The 14632-nt window shown below is 42.8% G+C and overlaps 1 protein-coding gene across 1 annotated transcript in view; it reads right to left on the bottom strand.

Annotated features, from left to right (window-relative positions):
• The window catches only part of LOC146867899 (reticulocalbin-2-like), a 192411-nt gene that overhangs the window by 157607 nt on the left and 20172 nt on the right, over positions 1–14632 (bottom strand). Inside the window, exon 2 of the mRNA XM_085608611.1 lies at positions 322–488. Within this exon, the coding sequence (XP_085464737.1) occupies positions 322–488 (167 nt within the window). The remainder of the gene's footprint in view (positions 1–321; positions 489–14632) is intronic.

The following is a 14632-nucleotide window of genomic DNA, read 5'->3' as shown; positions in this document are numbered from 1 at the left end:
ACCTGATTGAACTTGCGGCGCCTGTATGGGGTGCTCCACATGACAGGATCAAAGGAGATGGGAACAACGGCCCTTTTGGCTTTAGACGCTAAAATGGCATTCGACAATATTGAGAGGAACTTCATGTACACAGTGCTGTCCAGGATGGGTATTGGCCCTAAGTTTTGCAGATGGATTTACCTCCTCTATAGCTCCTCCTTGGCACGGGTTTGAGTTAACGGTGTAGAATCGAGGGAACCATATTCAACCATATTTTCTTAGACATGCAATGACATATCATATTAAAGACTAGCAAAAATACCAGAGGAAAAGAAATCTTACCTCTCCACCCAGAAATGCCTCCCGGTCATACTTTGTGTTATGGTCTCCATCCATATAGTGCTCCTCACTATCAGGAGTGTGCGAATGGTGCAAGTGTGAAGCACAAAGTGCAATGCACACAATGAAGAACAACATAAAAGTATGCATCGCCTTCACAGATGTGCTTCCTGAAAAAGCAATAAAAAAAATATGAAGTACACCTTACGAAATATTTAAAGGACTTTATGTGAAAAGTTCTGATGTTTGACATGTTATATCCATTTGAAAAGATTATATGAAGAAGAGTTACAAAGAATGTAAATAATTGTCACTTAACCCAAAGTCGGAAGAAAAATGGAAATTTGATCATCAAAAATAAAATTAAAATATGAAATACATGCAATCTGGGGGCATATGTATCAAGCGATTTTGTATTCGCAAACACTGCGATTCGCAAGAAAACAGCGTTTGCGAATACAAAATCGCAAAACGCGATGTATGAGCCTTTTTCGCATCGCACAAATAAGGAAATCGCTAATTTTGCGATTCCTTAATTTTGCGTAAGCATTTAAGGAATCGCAATGCTTCAACTTCAAGTTGGTGGTATTTTGCGAATTCTGTCAAAAATGCACTTTTGGGCATTTTTCTAGGTGCCATGTGGCGCACATTCATGCCCTTATGGCATGTATGTGCGCCATATGCGCACAAATGCTAATTTCAGGGGTGCATCAGGGTATCATCATGACACCCTTGCACCTTTGAAATTATTCTGAATTTGCGATTAGCAAATTGCGAATCGCAATTTGAGAATGACTTCCCATTCATTCCTATGGGCCTCCTGGCCCATAGGAATGAACGGGAAGGTATTCCTTAATTGCGATTTTGCAATTTGCTAATTGCAATTAAGGAATATTAAGCATTCGCAAAATATGTGCGAATTTTTAAATACATCCCGTTTTGCAATTCTCAAATAGCGATTCTCAAAAAATCGCTATTTGAGAATCGCAAATACAGTTTTTGATACATATGCCCCCTGATCTCCGAAAACACTAAGGGCCTTATAACAAGTGCCCAATGATTTTGTAAAGTAATAATGCACGTGATAAATACCCACAGCATTGGGAGCAGTATTTACTGGGTGTGATATTACCCTTTCACACCTTTCACTTTTACTAACCACCATGAAATTGGGGCTAATGCAATAACACTGCAGGTTTTCCAAACTGCAAATCTCAGAATATCTCATCCAGAATAAAATCTGAAAAGCTTTTAGCAAATGGATAAAAAGAGAACAATCGTTTTCATTAAACGTCCAAGTATTAGACACTCAAATAACAATAGCCCAGAGACAAAATTAAATAGAAAACGTGAGTTTAAAATATACTGTGAATTGAGTCGTCTCTTTGGTTCCTCACAGACAGCACTGAATCCAGAGCTCAGAGCAACACTGAAACCTTTGTTCATACCGCCGACCAATAAGAGTCACAACTGCTTAGTCTGATGAAAAAGTACATTGGAGTCTCCATTAGTCCAGATTTGCAGCGTTGTTTGTGTTATATCTGCGAACAATATCTGGAACAAAGCAGACTCATTTCTCAGAGGCTGCTAAACAAATCTTCAGAAGGCAACATGTATGATCTATAGTGTCTTAGATCGAATTTGTAAAAAGGATTGGCCTGTAAAGTTAGGTCAAAATGTTCAGCAGTTATCCTAGATGCTGCCAAGATAAGCCAACTAAGGTATTTATATTCTGGGAGTTTCTGGTTGACTTGGAGATTCTCCAAGAAGTAACACTCAACTGCGCACCCCAAAACTGGCACCATGTGATTTGTCTCACATGGCAGGTGAGGCTAATGAAGGGGTTGCTGGAAAAAAGAGAGGTAGGGGCAGGATTTGCAAAGAGTGAATTTATATCTTCTTTGTGGGCAATTTTCCCCAAAGCTTTTGCTATGATTTCCAAGACTGCAAGGCCTTTCCTTACAGCAGTAGTGGGCACATGTAGTGAGAATGACTGGTATATGTATCTGCCTGTGAATGGATGTACTCAGTTCCCAGCAGAAGGTATGTGTGAGCATGGAAGAAGAGAAGTGACAGATTTGCTTACTGCAGACTGCACTACAAGGCCTGTGTTTCCCAAGATGCCCACGTAGGCCACGTTCTCCCCAGCAACAGGAGTGAGAAGGATTTAACACACTGGAAGACAGCAATGGAGGACACTAGATAAGGAAGCCATACTTAAGCTATGCTCCAGGGGAATGACAAACACAACGAAGAGGAAGGAAGTGAAGCAGGCAGGCACTAACCAAAGCGAAACATGGAAATGAAAGGGACTATGAAGCCAACCAATGATAAGCAATGAGCGGACTCTAAGTTCCCTATAAGTAAACAAAGTGTCCTGCAAGTGCTGTCTCAGACAAGACATAAAAATTAAGTGTTTGACCAAAGATGTGCCTTAAATAAACTACAGTAAAAAAATGCAATATGGCCACACAATATAATCTGGAATGTTGCTGAACTAAAGCATCTCTAAACATACCATTGCAACTTCAGCTAACAGGGAAGATGACCATCTCTCACCAATTGGTGGTTGTTAGTATTCTTTACAAAAGGAGTCTGAGCTCAGGCTTATCATACACATTGAGACATTCAAGTAAAGTGGTCAGGGTAAAAAGCAGATTAGAAGGTGAGTGAATGTCTTCCTTTAGGTTAAGGTCCCCACAAAACAAAGCCGGTGTCAGTGGCAATGCGAAAAGGCTTTCATTGCCACGACTAGTGAGAAACTTAACTTATATAACCACCTTCGGAAAAACATACGATGAAAAAAAAACTGAACTTTTAAAACTACTATTTTATTTTACAGTGTATCAACTAAGAATTTAAATGCAATTGGAAATACCATTTGAGTACCAATTCTACCATACATTCTATCACTTCCCCAGTAACTCGTTCAAATAGCATTTTAAGCACTTACATTTTGTTTATGTGTGTCAAGCACTCGCTCATATTTCTGCTAACATTAAATATAAAATAATGGAACATGAAGCACAAAAAATGAATTTTGAGGGGAAAAAACACGAACACATGCATTCATCAGCATATATAATTGAGGAAATACAAACAACAACATACTCTGAATCTATATAGATAGGAGGTGGGGGAAAAGGAGTATACTGACAGGCTTTATAATTAATGGAGGTGGGGGAAAAGGAGTATACTGACAGGCTTTATAATTAATGGCAATGACATGTCACAAGAGCAAACTACTGTCAGACTGTTCTACAGAACTGCAAACTAACATGATTTATTGTTCAATATTAAAACACAGTGTGTTCCGGGACATCAGAAAACAAGCAAACAACATTCTTGCCTCTCAACATTAATTAAATAAAAGTCAACTTGAGATTGCACTCCATTGTATCGTATAGCAGCATTTATAGAGCACTTACAACCCCTACGTGGGCCTGAACAGCTTGCCTACCGGGTGCATGTTTAGAAGGGCGCGGTCTTTGGATTTCTGATCCTATGAAGCAAGTGTTTGAATGTCGTGCGTGTTCACCACTGAGCTGCAGTTATGCTGTAATGGAACACGCCACTTAGCAGTGTGGATAAAGTATCATCCAGAAATACAAAATCTACGCCACCCTACCCCGAGATATATAATACAAGATTGCTACGCTGAGCTGTTTGATTATTGTTTTTGTCTTCTGTTGCAATGCTGTAAAAGGCAATAAAGTTTTCAGAAAACAAGAAATACAAAATGCAGATTACATTTATAAAATATGCTCCCCATAAAAGAGAACGTAAAGTTGCAACTTAAAATAGCCCTTTATATGTGATGTTGTAAATATTCCTGTCTTTTATGATCAATTTGGTCGAAATAAAGACTAACAAAATGAAAATGAAAATAAATAGCCCTTTAATCCACCTCATGAAGGCATTCGACAGAAATTCATCACAAAACTAAAACCGCAACCAAATAATGTTAAGCACTCAACTAGTTGTAATTACATAGTGAAGAAAAATTAATAATACGCCAAGCTACCTCCATGTCCTTGTTATATAAGGGGTGATCGTGCACTCTACTGTTGGGTCCATGACACAAAGTAAAGGTAGCTCCTTCTTCACAGACTTCACTCCTTTGCCCTGAATTCCAGACTGACTAAGACCTTGTAAGACTGTGTAGATGGAACAAAAGTTAGCAGAGTAGATGACATCCTGGGACCATATTCAATAGGCCTGAGCAGTGAAACTTACTGGGTTTGCCAATGCTTTTTTGGTGTAGCCACTTTGAATGCGCGTGCATCTACAGTCGACATGTTGGAATGGGTTTTAAAACATTGAAAATGCATTAAAAGATGCCTCTCATTGGTGTGCTGATATAGGTGAAGAATAGGAATACATTTTATACACAAATACACACAAATATAAAATCCCAAACCCCCAATACAAACATTTCAGGTGAGGGATAGTTTTAAACCTAAGAAGTGGACCGGCGTAGGCTAATACATGGAGGTGCTGAAAAAGAAAACTGTGGGTTCTGCAGAAATATATATATAGGTCACAGTGCACATTAGATTTAGGAAATAAACATAAAATGTTGTATGGTCACTTTAGCTGCACTAAAACACACAAATAGATTATATTTCTTTGCAGACTCAAACTTGACAGGACATCAATAATTAGGGTCTCATTACGATGCTGTTCCGACCGCAACCGACAGTGTGTCGGTTGCGGTCCGTCCAATGCATTACGATGCGTGCGGTCAGAGGCAGCAGTCGGAGGAACCGACCAATTCTTCCAGATGGATTAAAGGAGCCCGTCGGTCGGATGGAAACTCCTCATAATCCCTTAAGGACAGCGTTTCCGCCATTGGGATTATAATGTCGGTTTCTGACAGACTTTCCATGTCGGCCTTTCGGTAGGATGCCCTTAGTATAGATGTCACAGTAAAGGTTACCACATCGCTTTCTGTTAAACAAATACAATGAGAGGCCGACAGTAGAAACTGTTTTTGCATTGTCATGGGGCATTGAGTACAGGCTGTAAACGAAGGTATATTCTGACTTAGCGCAAGCCTGTTGAGAATATGTTAAGTCGAATTGGCTGGCCTGGGCCCAATGACACCAAACTAGAGAAAATCACTTGTTATGTAGAACACGCATTTGATAGGCAATAGGTCTTGCATTTGTTGAGGTTGGGGTTATTGGCATTATAAATGGCAATGTTTTTTACCTAGCCATGTTGCAGGGTGCAGTACCATATGTAGCTAAAAGAGGCCCCAAGGGACCTCTTTTGGTCACATATAGTACTGCACTCTGCAGAAGACAGGGTAAATCCACCCAACCCATAATGCATTGCATGCAAAACAGTACCACAAATATATTCAAATAGCTATGTCCATATATACAATTAGTAGCTTTGAAATGGGACAAAATAATTATTATATTAATTCCAGATTAGGTTGTACTATATGTGGAGCTGATGAAGAGAAATTTATGAGAGGTCTCATATAAATGTGATATGTGCTAGGGAGTAAAGTAACCACTGCGATCCTGGCTTAGGACCAAGCCTGTGTCCTGCCTGAAGCCCTTTAAGAAAATGCTGCTCTGGGGCTGTAATTAAAACCTAGGGAGTATAAAATGGTGCTCTGGGGTGTAATTAAAACCTAGGGAGTAACAGCATGTGTAACAGGGGGTGTCCTCATGGGAGGTTACAAGGAGAGACAAGGCGGTACTAAGGAGGGACTAATAAACCAATTGACCCATGAAAAGCCACCATTTAAAGCCCTTTAAGAAAATGGTGCTCTGAGGCTGTAATTAAAACCTTGGAAGTAACAACACCTGTAATGGGGTGTCCTCGTGGGAGGTTACAAGAAGAGACAAGGCGGCACTAAGGAGGGACTAATTAACCAATTGACCAATGAAAAGCCAACATTTACAAAGGACAGGAGCCAATTAAAAAGTTAGGCAGAAAGTGGGCGGAGCTTTATGTCAATATCCTGAATAGAGCATGTCTCAAAGACAGCGCAAACGATGCCTAGGCGAGACCTAAAAACAAAAATGTGTTCATATGTTATTTCACCCTTATTTTGAGAAGTAACCCCCAAGAGAGGGCTTCTACTAAACATGGACACGTACACAATTCTTGGAAATATTTACGTGTTTTGGCAATATCTTATCTGCCCAGCTTGCAATTTTCATCATATAGGAATTTGTAACCAGTGAGTTTTTTTGAGGCTTTCACAGTATATATACCACTACTTATAATCTAGAACTTTGAACTTCAGACTTTGGTCTCTTTTTGAGACTGGCTGATTTTCCGAATTGATCAATGGTTTAGTATCAAATTGTGTATTTTAACTTGGATCTTGTGCTTTTATGGATGATTTTTTGAAATCCGAATAAAGTCTATTTGAATTGAATTGAATTGAATTGAATGGTTTAAAACCTTATTATTGGGTAAAATTGTTTAGTCTTACTTTACCAATAGATTTTACCTCCAACATATTGGCATGACCAGCCAGGACCTCTGCTTGACTTCACGGACTGCCAGCCCAGAATACTGCCTGTCCTCCAAGAAGTGACTTGCGCTCTTGTGAAAAGTAAAAGAGACGCGTTCAGTAAAAGTCTATGCATTTCTAAGGGGCAGGTAGGACTTGGGTGTTTGGTGTTTTTAAAGTAGGACTATTACGAGGTCCGTTACTTTTTATATGCAAAGACATTAACAATGTTTACAATCATATATAATTTTATCTTTCCATGCAAGATTGTGTATTGACAAAATATTAAGGGATCCAGGTGGTAAAATCGGAAGATACAAGGCACTCAACTAAATAAGTTGAAAGTGGTCAAGGCAGACCAGGGTTTGAGGCTGTGCAATCAGTGTATGTTCTGCAAAACAGTGAAACGTTATCCCCGCTACAAATCCAGAGGGATGTGATCAGTAGTGTTTTGTTTGCCCTAGTATGTAATTTACAATTGATGCAGTAGTGTTTTGGTTGCCTCAGTATGTAATTTAGCGTTGATGTACATGTATGTGTAAGTAGAAATGCGGCCACATTTTAATGCCATTTTTTTTTTATGTTGTGTTATGTAGTGTATAACTTAGGATTTCCTATTTTGTGAGGAATGCTGTATATTATTAGGAAAGAAAATTTAAGTAATTAGGCAAATGCCTCGAGAGTGCACGACAAACAATTGATTCTAATTGAATCTCCCCATGTGACCTTGTCACAGACTAAATACCACAAAGTGAACTATATGAAGATTGTTTTACATTTTGTTTTTGTATTAAATTACCCTGTTAAAATATCATAAACAAAATAGAAAGGCTCTCTATAGGCAATGAAATATATACATAATAGTCTCAATAATACTGAAGGGTGTACCTTCAAAATGGCACCAAAAGTTCCAGTTAATCTTGCACTAAAATTGGTAAGGAGAAAATGACAGACATACAGGAATAAATAAAAAATAGACGAAAAATTGAATTAACAGTGGTCTTTGAATTTTAAAATAGAGACACGTTGTTCAGGGCCAGAAATTGTACCAAACTTAGAAATAGTGTTAATAGATACATTATAGACAGATTGATGGACAGCATTAATGACAGGCAGTCAGTATTTGACAATATTCTCCTATTGTTCTGAGAACTAACCCACAAAAGAGGGGGCTTCTCCTAAACATGGACACGTACCCAAATCTTGATAAGATTTACGTGTTTTGGCAATATTTTATCTCACAAGCTTGCTATTTGCGTCATGTAGGAATGTAGGAATTTGTAATCCGAGTTTTTTTGTGGCTGTTGCACTATATATACACAACTGCCTGTAATCCAGAACTTTGAACTTCAGACTTTAGTCTCTTTTTGAGAATGGCTGATTTTCCCAATTGAGTAAAACCATATATTTGTGTAAATTTGTTCTATATTACTTTATTAATAGATTGTCCCTCCAACAGAGGAAGCTCATTGGACCCCCAAAAAGGATGATCACAGTATTAGTATACCGAGAAAGTAAAAAATAATAGGAAATACATAAGTATGAAGAAGCTTGGTGTTCGAAAGGATGGATGGCATGGTTGGGGCTAGTCAGACGCCTGTCAGATGAATCCATGGTTTGTGGCAGTGGACTTGCATTAAAGTAGCTTCGCTGTCTGTGACAGGGGCTTGTCACCAGCCGCCTGCCGTGACACGCTGTACAGTGCCTGAGCATCGCTTGCATCGCGGGACGCTGAGTGCTACACAGCGCGAGGAGGTAAGTGCAGGGACGGCGGTCTCACTTTGACAAATGTTTGACTACAGGCGCCCGCCATCGCTCCCGCGCCTTAGCGATCTTCAACTATTGTGAGACTCTGTACTACATCAGTGTGTTTAAGCAGCCATAGATCGGAGTGGGTCTATCCTCAACCTACATAAGTAAGGTAGGAAAGAAGGGGAATATAGGGGATCTTAGGTCCTGACAAAAGCCGTAAAGACCCGTGTTAGGGCTACACCTAATCGGCTGAAACATGCAGACAAATATGCAGTTAAGAGGGGTGAGGGGCTACTAAACATTCCTCACACCACCATCCTATATTTATTTTAATCCTGACTGGGAAATCCAGGAATAAAGTATAGCGGTGGATATTCCTGAGATCGTTTTAGATTCTATGTTCTGCACAAATATTTCTATTTTACATCCCTACAAGTTTAGGTTTGTATTGTCTTCCTCCTCCCTTGTGCGCAGGGGTGTTGTGTAGCAAGCCCTATAATGAAGCATGCCACAAATTGTGGGTGACGGCAGTTTTCAAATACTAAGCACGTGCCACCAAACATAAGTGTATATCCCAATATTTCTATTTCTCTTTTGTGTATGTGGTTGTGTGTTTTTTCCAAGCCCAGCGACTACAAGGTCCAGCTAATCTTGCTACAAGGAGGGGCTTGCCACCGGCTGCCTCCCTCCTGCCACGGCACGCTATATAGCGCCTGACCATATCCCACGGCATGGGATGCTGAGTCCTAGGGGCCATGTGTTTTTGCCAAGCCCTAGGACTACAAGGTCCAGCAAATCTTGCTACAAGGAGGGGCTTGACACCAGCCTCCCGCCTGCCGTGATGCGCTATATAGCGCCTGACTATCTCCTGCGGCACAGGCCGTGCCAAGGGTTTGCCTGTGCTGCGCCTGTTGGTGAAAGGAGGAGACAGGGCAGGGCCACCCCCCCTTGGCTCTGCATTCGGCTACAAAAGGATATTTCAAGTAGGTGAAAGGTGCTCCTGCACTAGTCATAATATACAGTTAGCCTTGAGACTGTGACTTGATAGGAGGCATCGCCATCGCTCACAAGGCCAATCTCCGGCTGAGTACCTACTACGACAGGGCCACAGACCTGATGGAACATCTCCATTTCAATATCCAGACCAACCCATCCTCCACCCTCCAAGGCACCCAAATTTATAGACCCTCCGGGCCCTGCGCTCCCTTCACCGACTCCATCACCAACATCATCACGCCGCATGCCATCACCTCCCCCGACTTAACGCTACTAGGAGACCTCAACTTCCACCTCGACAACCGCGTGGACCCAAACTCCACCGCCCTCCTGGACAACCTCCACACAATCGGACTTTAGCAGATCATACCCGTACCAACGCACGCAGATGGGCACAACCTAGATCCCGTTTTCACAGCAGGGGACTCCGTCACCTTCAGCCACACCTCCGACCTACCATGGAAAGACCACCGATGTGTAAACTTCACATTCAAATCCAACATACCCCGCAGACGCCCCATCAGCTCCAACGCAGGAACTGGAACAAGATCTCTGACGACCAGCTCGCCACCGCCCTCAGCAGCTCCGCTCCCACCACCACAGACGATGGCCCCACCACCGCCACCCGCACTCAGCACAACTGGATCACCGACTGTGCCAACACCATCGCCCCCTCAAGAAAACTTCCCAAGCCCCACGCCAAGAAAGCCTGCTGGTTTTCCACCGAACTCCGAGACTCCAGACGCACCTGCAGATGACTCAAAAAAACTGTGGAGAAACTCCACAGCCACGACCGACCGCGACAACTTCAAAACTGCCACCGTGGCCCACCACAAGCTCATCAGACTCTCCAGGAAGGAAGCACTTCAGGACAGAATCTCCACCAACGCTCACAACAGCAAGGAACTCTTCGGCATAATCAAAGAGTTCGCCCAACCCAACAGCGAGTCCACAGACATCACTCACTCCCAGGACCTCTGCGACAGACTCAGCGCTTTCTTCCATCACAAAATCAAGACCATCTATGACAACTTCGACGTCAATAACCCCCACGAGTAACTCCCTCCCACCGCTCCCAGCAGCACGCAACCGTCACTTAACAGCTGGACCGCCCTGAGCATCGAAGACACTCTGAGGATAGTGAAGACCATTCACTCTGGGGCCCCCACGGACCCCTGCCCCCACAACATATACCGCAAAGTCGCAGACATTATCACACCCAAACTTCAACGCATTATCAACCGCTCCTTCGGGACCGCCTCCTTCCCCAACAACTGGAAACACGCCAAGATCAACCCTCTCCTGAAAAAACCCTCAGCGGACCCCACCGACCTCACAAATTTCAGACTGATCTCCCTACTCCCTTATCCGGCCAAAGTCATGGAAAAAACCGTCAACAGCAACTCAACGCCTTCATCGAAGAGAACAACATCCTCAACCCCTCCCAATCAGGCTTCAGGAAGATCCACAGCACAGAATCCACACTCCCCGTAGCAACAGATGGTATCCGTGCCCTCCTCGACAAAGGAGAGACTGTGGCCCTCATCCTCCTTGACCTCTCCGTGGCCTTCAACACTGTTTCGTACCGCACCCTAGCCCTCAGACTCCACGACGCGGGAACCCGGAACAAGGCCCACGACTGGATCCTCTCTTTCCTCTCCGGCAGAACGCAACGAGTCAGACCGCCTCCATTCCTCAAAGAACCGACTCCAACCACCTGCGGAGTCCCAAAGGGATCCTACATCAGTCCGAACCTGTTCAACATCTACATGGCCCCGCTCACAGCCATCGTCAGAGCACGCGGACTCAACATCACATCGGACGAAACCCACCTCATCCTCTCCCTATCCAACAAACACAACATCGCCAAACGAAAATTTTAAGACAGAATGGAAGCCGTTGCCAGATGAATGAAACAGCTGCCTTCAACTCAACATGGACAACACAGAGATACTCTTCATGGACCCAAAATCCAATACCTGGTACAACACCTGGTGGCCCCTTGCGCTCGGGGACCCCCACGGACCACGCACGCAACCTCAGGATCATCCTGGACTCCGAACTCAAATAGACTGTCAGGTCAATGCCATCACCTCCTCCTGCTACCACACCCTCCCCCTACTCCGCACGACCTTCAAGTGGATTCCCCCAACACAGGAAAACAGTCACACACGCCCTCGTCAGCAGCAGTCTGGACTATGGCAATACACTCTACGCCGGGATCAACAAGAACCTCAGTCGCAAACTCCAGAACGTCCAGAACGCCGCCGCCAGACTAGTCCTCAACCTACCACGCCACTGCCACATCAGCTAACATCTATGGACCCTATATTGACTCCCCGTCGAGAAGAGAATCACCTACAATCTCCTCACCCATTCACACAAGGCCCTTCACAATGCCTGACCTGCCAACCTGAACCACTGCCTCATGTTCCACGCACCCCACCACTCTCTCCACTCAGCCCAGCTCTCCTTCGCAACTGTACCTTGGATTAAGAAAAGCAGAACAGGAGGGCGCACCTTCTCCCTCCTCGCGGCCAAGGCATGGAACTCCCTCCCTCTCCACCTCAGACAGACTGCATCGCTCCCCAAGTTCCTAAAGGACCTCAAGACCTGGCTCTTCCATGGTAAACAGTGACCTGCAGTATCTGCGGAAACCCCCTCCCCCTCAGCACCTTGAGATCTGTTCCGGGTGAGTAGACTGCGCTATACACACCCCATGATTGATTGATTAGGAACCTGTGAGAGCGATTATATGATTTGAGCCAGAGGGAATTATTCAAAGTTTTTGTTGTCAATCAGACACTAGCAGTCATCGGTTACCCCTAGCCTTTGAGCACTGATTAGCCCTCTCAATGGTTTGAATTGGTGTGGAGATTATCTTCCTTTGGAGCATTACATTGCTCTCGCTCGATCCTTTTATCGCCTTAAATAGGATAAAAACTATGTAACTGTGATTTTTTTTCTTTCATTCTTTGTTCATCTGTTTATTTGTTGTTGTACTTTAAATACCACCCATATAGAGAAAAGAGGAGGAACTAAAGTTAGAATAGGTGATATAAAAAGAAGAAACAAATAAATAATTAACCACTGGCCGGAAACATCAAAATTGGGAAGAGAAAGACCACTGAGAAAGTGGGAAAGTAGCAAAAATACGGAAGAGTGCAGGGGAGAACTACACTCTAGCAGAGATGGACGACCTAATTGAGGAGGCCGAGTCCATTATTATCTGACAAAAAGGTCGGGCCAAGTGTAGACACAAAGAAAATAACAACCTTCTATTAAAAGCAGAGAAGCGTACATAGTACATGATCCTTAGGAAGTAACACTGATGCAGGAACTGTATCTCGTGACACTGGGGCATTAGGTCTCACGCCTTCCTCCCTCACTCAGGATAGTATAAAGGATCCTCACTCAAACATTTTCCCCAAAGTAATGGTTTCAAATGGCGCAGAAAACTGGGGCGGGCTTGTAATAAGTATATACTGTGCAAAGAGATACAAGCTACTAGCCACCCTGGAAGAGCTAGAAGGCAACAAAATCTGCCAAATAAATTGCAAACTCAAGCCTAATGAGCATAGCAGTGAACAAAACGCAACTTAATCTACAGTGGGAGGTAGCTGCCCGACTAACCTTGTCCTTTCAAACACAATGGTGGCTAGGCTTTATTCAAGACTTGACGCCCTTTCCATAGAGGTTGAGAAGCTAAAGAAATTAATAGTGAAGTTGGGGATCCAAACCAGCAATCCAGGGAAAAAGCATGAGGGAGATCCTTGTAAGGCCAACAATACAAGTGAGGTAAGAGACCAAGTTATAAAAATATTTGACCGGGGATCTCACTTACTTTCTCTGCCTACTAGAATATCAGTAAATCCAGTAGGCACCTTCAGTAAAGCACAGAATTTAGACAATCTAAAAGCAAATAAAGGGATGAATATGAGAATACGGAACATGGGGGTAAGCTTGTTTGACGACCATTTGCCAGCGGAAGGGCAGGTAGTGGCGAGGGTCCTCGATATTCATGGAGCTAGAGAGTCTAACTGATTCTTAACCAACACCCATTACCTAACAAAAGGTAAGAATCAGAACTAAGGATTAGAAGGAGAGGATTCTACAAGAAGCCGAATGGACCCGGGCAGTAGAAATGTATGCCTAATACAACTTCCAATAGGCTATCCTAATAGGTGCAAATGAAGAAGAGAATATAAGGTGTTTGTGATCAACGTGCAGAAGTTAAATCAGGGAAATAGAGAAAATGAAACTATTTAAAGAATAAGGCGATACACTAGATTAGACATCATCGTCAGTGTTAGTCAATAGTATGATCAAATATAGTCAGAGCTGAACATGTATTGAATGCATGTGGGGACACTGATAATGTCCTGTTGGTATTTGGAACCAAGGCTATTGCTGATGGCCTGATTGCATTAGATCTAAAAAACTAACCCACTCACACATTCAATAATAAGATTCAAACAAAGTAAAAACTACAGCGAAACGACACGCACCCTGGATACAAAGCAGAAACTATCAAATTCACCTTCCTCAGAAGAGACCATTGACAACTTGGAATCTGTTGATTGAGGCTAAAAGTCGTAATTAGACAGTTCCAAATGTACTTTGGACGTGGAACCCTCATAAAACTGATCACAATAAGTTAGAGAGCTAGGTACCGCATGAGGGAGACACAGCTTACATTGATCTAACTAGCAAAGTAAATACATAAGTTGAGCTGCCCCAGATGCACATCTCGGGAAACAAAAAGTGGATAGCTCAATAATTACTTGGAATATCGCAGAATTAAAATTTAAATTGCATGACCCAGATTGGCAGGAATATATGGGGCAATTTGACTTCTGCATGAAGCAAGTAACTTGGATGATCGAGTTGCCACATAAGATGGGGTACAGGATGTTTAAGGTCGGTGTAGTTCCCTCCGAAAGAGGGAGGCACTCTGGGGGATTGGTCATTTGGACCAAAATAACCCAAAATATAACTGTGGAGGGTATGAATATCTGATCACTAGATGTCTTAGGATAAAAGATAACAATAAGTAACTAAGTGGATATATACTGGTTTAAAGCT

This window comes from Triturus cristatus, chromosome 1_2 (genome assembly GCF_964204655.1).
Source record: "Triturus cristatus chromosome 1_2, aTriCri1.1, whole genome shotgun sequence".
In the NCBI taxonomy this organism is placed as follows: Eukaryota; Metazoa; Chordata; class Amphibia; order Caudata; family Salamandridae; genus Triturus; species Triturus cristatus.
The sequence above is the reverse complement of the archived record's forward strand: the minus strand, read 5'-3'. Positions and strand labels throughout refer to the sequence as shown.